This window comes from Glycine max, chromosome 13 (assembly GCF_000004515.6).
Source record: "Glycine max cultivar Williams 82 chromosome 13, Glycine_max_v4.0, whole genome shotgun sequence".
NCBI lineage: Eukaryota > Viridiplantae > Streptophyta > Magnoliopsida > Fabales > Fabaceae > Glycine > Glycine max.
Window position 1 is genome coordinate 37,998,464 of NC_038249.2, and position 9,204 is coordinate 38,007,667.

A 9,204-nucleotide genomic window follows, 5' to 3' on the forward strand; every position below is an offset into this window, starting at 1 on the left:
AATCCTTAATAAAAGTATAAGGAAGGTCTTGCATGCATTAGTTTTAGGGATTAATCGGTCGGGAGACAGTAATCCTTAATAGAACTAGGAAAGGGTATCTCAACATTACATTTATAGGGATAGAGTGAATTTGTTATGTCTTCATCATGAGGGATTCAGGTTGAGCATATTAGTATATGTGGGTAAGAAAAATTTACCAAATTGATAGAGAAAAATCTAAAATAATACATCCTAGCAAATAAGGCAGGTTAGTCCCAACATTATCACATTCTAAGAGTTTGTCTTTCTCTATCTTCATCTTATCTTTTATTTTTCTTATCTTATCTTTCTTTATCTTCAATTTTCTTTTATCTTTATCATTTTTTAATTCAAATATTTTATCTTTTCTATTTTCTACTTTTATTTTTAAATATTTATCTTTTCTTCTAAATCTTTATCTTATTTTCTATCTATTATTTCCTTATCTTTGCTTTTAAATTAGATTTACATCAATCTAAATACAATTAAAATTTCGGTAAATTCTTGTTGAAAGTCTATGTTTGCAATTGATGTACAATTTGACTTAATGAGCCATATCTAAAACGTGCGTGCAGCCAATGTAGACTTAGCCAATGTTGACGTTGAATGTTGAATGTTGAATGTCAGAAAATTGAAACGTTTACGTTTGCAGCTGAACTGATTCGAGGGTAGGTAAAGAGAAAAGAATTCTGATTAAGTGTTCAACTTTCCACCAAAAATCGCTATATTATCTACTTAATTTTGTAATGTTCTTTTATAATCAGTGACTTAATATATTTTTCTGAAAGGATAAAATTATAAATATTTAAAAATATTAATTTTTTCTTTAACCATATTATCTACTTAATTTTGCAATGTTGTTTTATTTCAAGTACTGAAAATGGATGACCTCTCTGCTATTTAAACTGATGATGGGGATGTGCATGGAACAACACAAAAACAAAAGTGAAAATGGAGTTAGTTCTAAACAGCACAACAATTGGAGTTGGAGTTGTTTCTCTGATCCTCCTCTTGTACTTGTTTTTGCGTGGTGGTTCATGGAAGAGTGGGGAAGAGGGTCCTCCAACAGTTGCAGGTGCATGGCCAATAATTGGTCACCTCCCATTGTTGCTTGGTTCAAAGACACCTCATAAAACATTGGGTGACTTGGCTGACAAGTATGGACCCATATTCTCGATCAAGATTGGTGCCAAAAACGCAGTGGTTGTTAGCAACTGGGAAATGGCTAAAGAATGCTACACCACAAACGACATCGCCGTTTCCTCCCTCCCCGATCTTATCTCCGCTAACCTCTTGTGCTACAACCGATCCATGATAGTCGTAGCACCCTACGGTCCCTATTGGCGCCAACTTCGAAAGATTTTAATGTCTGAGTTCCTATCTCCTTCCCGAGTAGAGCAACTACACCATGTTCGCGTCTCTGAAGTTCAAAGTTCCATCACGGAGCTCTTCCGTGATTGGCGTAGCAATAAGAATGTCCAGTCTGGCTTTGCCACTGTGGAGTTGAAGCAATGGTTCTCTCTTCTTGTCTTCAACATGATTCTGCGGATGGTCTGTGGGAAGCGCTATTTCAGCGCTTCTACTTCGGATGATGAGAAGGCAAACAGATGCGTTAAGGCTGTGGATGAGTTCGTGCGTCTCGCCGCCACCTTCACCGTGGGAGATGCCATTCCTTATCTTAGATGGTTTGACTTTGGTGGCTATGAGAATGATATGAGAGAAACTGGGAAGGAATTGGACGAGATTATTGGCGAGTGGTTAGATGAGCATCGACAAAAAAGAAAAATGGGTGAGAACGTTCAAGACCTCATGAGCGTGTTGCTTTCCTTGCTTGAAGGAAAAACTATTGAGGGCATGAATGTTGATATTGTCATCAAATCCTTTGTATTGGTATGTATATATACTCTTCATTCATCTACTTGTTACCATGTTAATTAATTAGCACCAGGTCATGACTTTAATTAATTTTTTGGTCTTAAAAATGGATAAACTTTGAAAAGATGGACAAGCAATATAATGGATAAAGATCGAACACTATACATATTGTGGAGTTGGAAATTAGGTTGTAATATGTGTTAACAATACAAATATAGAGAGCAGAACATAAACAACGGAGCGATCCGTGATGAAAGTTTGAAAGAGATGAAAAACCTTTTTAGTTTGCTCTTAAAAACGATTTTCGTAGCTCACTTTTCTCTCAAGAAACTTCTAAAAATGAATATGGATTAGAGTCGCATTGCTGGGTGCTCAGAAGTTCGCTATTTACAGTTGAGAACCATAATAATTTATTATTACTGTCTCAAGAAAATCAATTATTTTGATCTTGAAATTATTTGGGTTTAAGTTTGATCAAGATAATAGATTATTTTTAGCATTGATCTATTATTTGCACATTTGTGCCAAATCTCAAAATATACTATCGCTAAAATAGTTTATTATTTTGTTTCATAATCTATTAATTTGTTGTTCGAGAGCCAATTTATTCCATAATCAATGATGTATATGTATGTAATATGTGGTGCAGCAAAAGTGTGCATTGCAGTATGTATTTATATCATCGCTTGAAGATTATGTGGATTTATGGTTTACATTGTAGTCCTTTACTGTATTGGGAGTTAATGTATTCAAAGCATATAGAGTCTTTCATTTAATCTCCTTTTTTTCTATTTGGCTTGGTGTATTATCTTCATGCATGTAACCAATCAATAACACGTCTTGTTCCTGGATTGGTAATTTATCACTTCAATAAAATATTTTTACCCTTCAAAAAACATTTAAAAAATCTTAAATAGAATGATGCAAACATCATATTCATTTGCTTCATTTCTTAATTTACAAACCCCCACTAATTACACATTCATTTGGATTACGTATTTGATTCGCAGACAGTAATTCAAGCAGGAACTGAGGCAAGCATTACTACTCTTATATGGGCAACAAGTTTGATATTGAATAATCCTAGTGTACTAGAAAAACTTAAAGCAGAACTAGACATCCAAGTTGGAAAAGAGAGATACATATGTGAGTCTGATTTAAGTAAGTTAACATATCTTCAAGCTGTAGTCAAAGAAACTTTAAGATTGTACCCTCCAGCTCCTCTCTCAAGACCTCGTGAGTTTGAAGAGGATTGCACTATAGGTGGCTACACTGTCAAAAAGGGAACTCGTCTAATTACAAATCTTTCCAAGATCCACACAGATCATAACGTTTGGTCAAATCCATTAGAGTTTAAACCAGAAAGGTTCCTTACGACTGATAAAGATATAGACATGAAGGGTCAACATTTTCAGCTATTACCATTTGGAGGTGGTAGGAGGATTTGTCCTGGAATAAACTTAGGCCTTCAAACAGTTCGTTTGACACTTGCTAGTTTTTTGCATTCCTTTGAAATCTTAAATCCATCAACTGAGCCTCTTGATATGACTGAAGTCTTTAGAGCAACCAACACTAAAGCCACTCCACTTGAGATTCTTATTAAACCACGCCTATCTCCTAGTTGTTATGAAAGTATCTAATATTTAATTATGTGTTAGTTGTGTGAACCTGCTGTCTGTATTTTTTATTTTTAAACTATATGTAATCTGTTTTAAAATAAGCCTGGTTTGCCTTGTAAGCTATTCCAAAACTATGTATTTTGTTGCTTAATCTCATTTGAATAAACATGAAGCAAGAGATTGATGGTGTTTTCTTCAATATTCCTTTGTTATTTATTATTTCTACGCAACATGTTACACATGCGCAAAAAATTTACACTTCATAATTAAATTAATAAATAGTTTTTTTAAAATTAAAGACTTTATATGTTGAATTTTGAGTGAATGTAACAAGGGTGGTTACATTTCGGCCACAACAAACGTAAACAGACACAACAGAACACATATAAGGACTTTTCCGAGAATCTAATGTTTTTTTGGAGAATATCGAAGAAGAATGAAAAGATAAAGTAAAAAAGAATCAAACATTTTTATTTATTTATAAAACACGTGTCTGATTTTGGAATACTGACCCAGCATTTTAGGTTTTGTGCTGCTGAACCAATGTGGTTTTGGGCTGGCTATTTTGGGCTAAAACTTGTTGCACTCTCACTGTTGTTTTCTGCTGTACCCCATTTATTCTGAAAAGTCCAATCCAAAATACAATTCCCGAATGAATGGGGACACAACAAAAAACAATAGTAATAGTGCAAGAAGCAACATCCTTTGCTCTGTTGCATCTCAGGATATGTTATGGGCCTGCGTTTGCTGCAGGGATTGTTTCAAGTGTCATTCGGTTTGTCTATTTTTTGTATTTTTTTCTTGTACCATGTCACGTAACCAGTATATATTTATTAAAATCATTATAGACAAGTTTTTCTTGTACCACATCACGTAACCAGCTTATTCAAGCAATTTTACCACACAAGATAAGAGTGCACCGAAGTGTACCCACCTAAGAATGTTTTTATTAGGACAGTCAGTTCAAAATTGTGATTCCCATAGTCCATACTTCACTGGGGATCAGGCACAAGATCGAAATATCTACAGAACAAGAACAGTTAACATAAATGACATTTTATAAAAGAATCAATATACTACCAGTACATGAGATGAGAGCAATGGCAATGAACATAAACCTTAATCAGCTACATGTTAAACCCTCCCAAATACCATTTGGCTTCCCATCATCATGGTATTTCTATTACCACTACACAGTATTTCCTACTATCTATGTTTTTAGCAATGCCATGCTGAAGCTGATATCAAATTTCTGTCCTTCCACCCCAACAACATGGCTCCATCCTTCTCCACCAGTGTATAGTGTTCTGAATAGCACATCAAAAGGCTTCTTATGACAGAATTCACATAAGAACTCAAAGGACACTGACGGAAGCCGGCCATCGTTAACCTCGACTTCCACTTGCCGAACAGTTCATGTCTCTCAACCCTTTCCTTGCCTTCACAAGCAATGATATTCACAATATCCCTGGCCAGACAATGTTGCTCCACATTAATCCTCTCCTTGCTATCTCTTGGGAGGGTGACATCAATGGACTCAAAGATTGCCAAGTAGTAATCCAAGGTTTCAATGAACCTGTTGAAGAAAGGGGTTGTGTTTGTGTTTGATTCCTGCTCCACCAGTGTGGTCACCTTGGGAGAAAGTGACCTTACCAATCTCAGAAGTCCATCCCTTGGGTTGCTCACATGAACACTCTCATCAGCTGTGTGATGGAGTTGCAAGGGAAAATTCACAGCCAAGGCCTCTCCTGGCCTGATATCAAGCATTTCCCTTGTCACATTTGGAGCAAAAACAGGAACTCCATGAAACTCAACTGGGATGCCAAATTTCTCAGACATCAAGGCCAACCTTTTCCCAACAACTTCTAGTCCGTCGCCACGGGCATATTTGGAAACAGGATCATCAATCCCTGTGATCCGAACATGGGGAGCACCACCAGGTCTTGCAGCAAGGGCTTGAAGAAGAGTCATCCATTGAGTTCCCTGAGCAATTTGGAAGTCTATGATGTGTATGTGATCCTCGTTTCTGCATGCTTGCGCAATGGCTCCATTGGCAGCCATGTAACCAAATTTTAAGTAGGGGCAGATTTCGAACAACAGTTGCATGTAAGTGAGTAACTCTTCACCTTCAGGCTCTCTGCACCTGAGGGCATGATAGATGCTATTCCCCGATGCTTGCATCCTTGCAACAAGCCCTTCTACCATGTAAGCACCAAGCCGCTGGATTGGCTCCCCATTGATGGACACAGCATCTTTAGCCTTTCCTACCAATTGATCAAAATCTTTCGTGTTGTTTTCAGACAGGGCTTTGGCACATGCAATCAGCAACTGCTTCAAATTGTTTGGTGGGAAATCTTGTAGCGTTGCTTCTTCCATCAACTTTTGCCGTTTCTCTACGTGCACAACTTCACTTGACTGCATATTGGCAGTTGCATATGATGGCTGAGTTTGAGTATATTGTGACACATGGTTCTCATTGCTCCAGGACCTGGATCTCTGGCCTGATGCCATTGGCCTGCTGCTCTCGGCCAATGTATTCGGTGTGTTAACTTGATCGTCATCAGGTGCCATCAGAGCAGTTTCTAGCTCCAGCAAAGCATGTTGGATTTTCTGATTAGAACTCATAGTCTGTAGAAGAGAGTTCCTATCAGAATATAATGGGAAACTGTCCAAAGTGGAGACTGATCTATACATATAATGGTTGGTTTCCAGAGAAGAGTTACAAGAGGGGCTGACACCAGAGAGGATTTCTCCAGGGCTGTATTGCTCCTGGCCGTCACTCAATGCCGAAAGAGTGTCAGAATCAAAATAAGTGGAGAAGGGTGAATTAGGTGAGTTTCCTGTGTCATATTTCAAGGATCCAAGAAGCGATGGAACGGTGGGTAAAGATGACATGTAAGGTAATTCGAAACTGAAGAGCTGTTGCGAATCCATACTAAAAGATGATGGCATCAGCTGCCGCAAACTTCTTAAGATTTTGTTTCAGACTTGAATCCCAACAGTTTCAATAAAAGTGTATATAAATCTGCAACGACAACATGGACAGGAAACAATGAATATTTTTCATAACAAGATTACTCAAAATCAAAATCAAGCAATTTCAACCGCCCTCCCGTATGATTTCAGAAAAGGTTCCATCTTAGAAGTATAATATCAATTGAAAATTCTCCCGTGATTGTATAGTCATACCAAATCATTAAAATCCAATTACACCTCTATCAAAATTAAAATTATCTCTATTTGTTCTTTTATAAATTGCCCCCCTTCAGTTGGCCGGTAGGTAGATTCCATACGAATACAGCATATAAAATGTTTTCTACCTACGAAAGCAAAAAAAAAAAATTGTTCCAAACCCAGGAATCACTCTACTAATCTAAACCCAAGTTACATCACATCCAAACCAAATTATTATGAAACAAAAAAATTGTTCAATCAATATCAATGAGATTATAATTTTAAAAAAATCCATGATGTAATCTTTCTATTAAAAAAATCCGATAAAAGAAGAAGAAAAAGCAAGACGCTGAAACATTGAAAATTAACACAAACAGGAATATTAAAAAAGAAAAAGACAGAAAACAGATACAGAGAAATATGTTTAATTCAGACAAGCACCGACGTTGGAAGATGGAATGCAAAGAAAGGGAAAACAGATACATAGAGATATGAGAGGATGGGGTATTCATTAGAAATTTATTTGAGTTCAGAAAGAAAGTAAAAGAAATTACCTCGGAAAGATAAAGCAAATTGAGCGGGCAGAGTTTGAAAGTGGAAAGCTTGAGAGTGTTGGATATTAATTTGTGCAGCTTGGATGTTGTTGTTTTTGGGGAAGGGTGTTTGAATGTTATATATAGAGATAGACAAGGCTGGTGGTACGGATAACAACGTTGACGGTAACGGTAAATATGCACTGCGTAGTTACGGCGCGTATTTTAAACGGAGCCGACCACACGTTAGGGAATTGCCTCAGAACATTCCTCGCTTTTTCTACTCTCACCTCTACGCGGGTCGTGCGTGCTTCCACTCTCTCTTCTCAAACTACTATAGAATTATGTTAGTCATAAATAACTCAACTTCTTACTAAGTTGTTGAATTTTAATATTTGTTAAATCTTTAACAGAGGCCACGACTTACTTAGCCAGAGAATGATAATGGTAATCAAGTTTCAGTTTCACCCGAATTCTTAAGATCCAAAGGTCATCGTGAGATTCGTGGCAAACTCACAATTGACAAACTTGTTTGGGATTTTATGTCAACTAGTGAGTTTTCGTGCATTCTACGTTGTTTATTCTTTTTAATTTAAGTATGTTTAAAAAGGAAAATGAAATCCTTAAGAATGTGATTATGACAACTTTTTGATTGATAAGGTAAGAAATAATTGAATGTAATATAAGATATTTTTCTAGTCAAGAACGAATATTTTATTTCGTTAAATAAAAATACATCAACGAAATTATAAGGTTTTGAAATTGATAAAGAGAATTATAGAAATAAAGTTCCTCTCAAATTAAAGTCTGGTCGTTCAATCTATCCAGCTCTAAGAAATACTGGTACTATGTTGCTACGCAATTCTCATTTCTATGAAATGGTTAAGAATATCATATTTAATATATGAGTTAATTTTGGTCAAATTTAATACTCAATCTAATCAAATTTAATCAGTTTGGTTCAATTTTTTTAAAAAAAAAAATTGAAACTCAATTCTTTCATCAACAATTTGGTTTAGTTGGGATCAACGAGTTATTCATTTAAATTTGATCTTTTTTTCTTAAAATCATTATTTTATATCATGATTCGTCCAAATATCAAATGCAATTAATATAATATTATTAAATGTATGAAAGCAATAAAATTGATTCATTTAATACCATTAACATAATATTCTAAAATAGACTAATACAAATTAAAACAAAATATTTTTCAATCAAATTTACTATAATAACATAAATCAACATTATTTCTTACAAACTAATTTCTTACGATAAACTTTGTTGTAACTAGATTTGTGACAACCAGATTACAATCAAATTTGTTAAAACAAATGAATAAAATATGATCAATTAATATTATAACATGACAAAAATAAATATAAAAACAAATTAAACAAATAATAATGTACTTGAAAGTAATACTTTAAGGAGTGTCAACACCAGTCGTTTCAACACTTGAAGTTTTAATATTAACAGTATTTAAAGTCAAATCAACACAATTCTAACAATTTTGATCAGTTCGATTTAATTTTGACCTAAAAACATAAATGACTTAATCTCAAATTGTTCGAATCAGTTTGGATCAATTCGTATCATGAATAATTTGTAATCGTGAACACCCCTAATAAAAGTGGTCTAATATTTACGGGAGATTACGAAGTATACTTATTTTCAGATTTTATAATAAAAAAAATATTAACAAGTATTAAATGAGTGGCAAAATTGACATGAAATTTCATTTCAAGTTTCAAATTTTATGAAAATGATTAACTACTTTTTACTTAAATTTTTGCTCGAAACAGATCTATCATACTAGTCTCTTACAATAACTAGCTAGCAAATGAGAATCGTATTATTTTTTTATCAATATGAGAATCGTATACCAATGTATTTGAATAATTTGATCGTTAATTTTAGTAGTGGATTTAATTTTAAAATAAATAACCAATTAACAAAATCATTGCAATTTAATTTCATTTTTT

At 34.7% G+C, this 9,204-nt stretch overlaps 2 protein-coding genes across 2 annotated transcripts; one reads left to right on the forward strand and one right to left on the reverse strand.

The window, feature by feature from the left end:
• The first annotated feature begins 957 nt into the window (after positions 1–957).
• On the forward strand, positions 958–3,709 carry CYP82A2 (cytochrome P450 82A2-like). Its single transcript, NM_001253148.1, is given in 2 exon segments — positions 958–1,908; positions 2,904–3,709. Coding segments are annotated over 2 exon segments (1,569 nt in total). The 5' UTR covers positions 958–969; the 3' UTR covers positions 3,534–3,709.
• Positions 3,710–4,552: 843 nt separating this feature from the next.
• Positions 4,553–7,542, reverse strand: LOC100799073 (chitin-inducible gibberellin-responsive protein 1). Its single transcript, XM_003543235.5, has 2 exons — positions 7,241–7,542; positions 4,553–6,537 (listed from the first exon to the last, which is right to left on the reverse strand). The coding sequence occupies exon 2, from the start codon at positions 6,462–6,464 to the stop codon at positions 4,731–4,733; it is 1,734 nt and encodes a 577-aa protein (XP_003543283.1). The 5' UTR covers positions 6,465–6,537; positions 7,241–7,542; the 3' UTR covers positions 4,553–4,730.
• Positions 7,543–9,204: the final 1,662 nt, after the last annotated feature.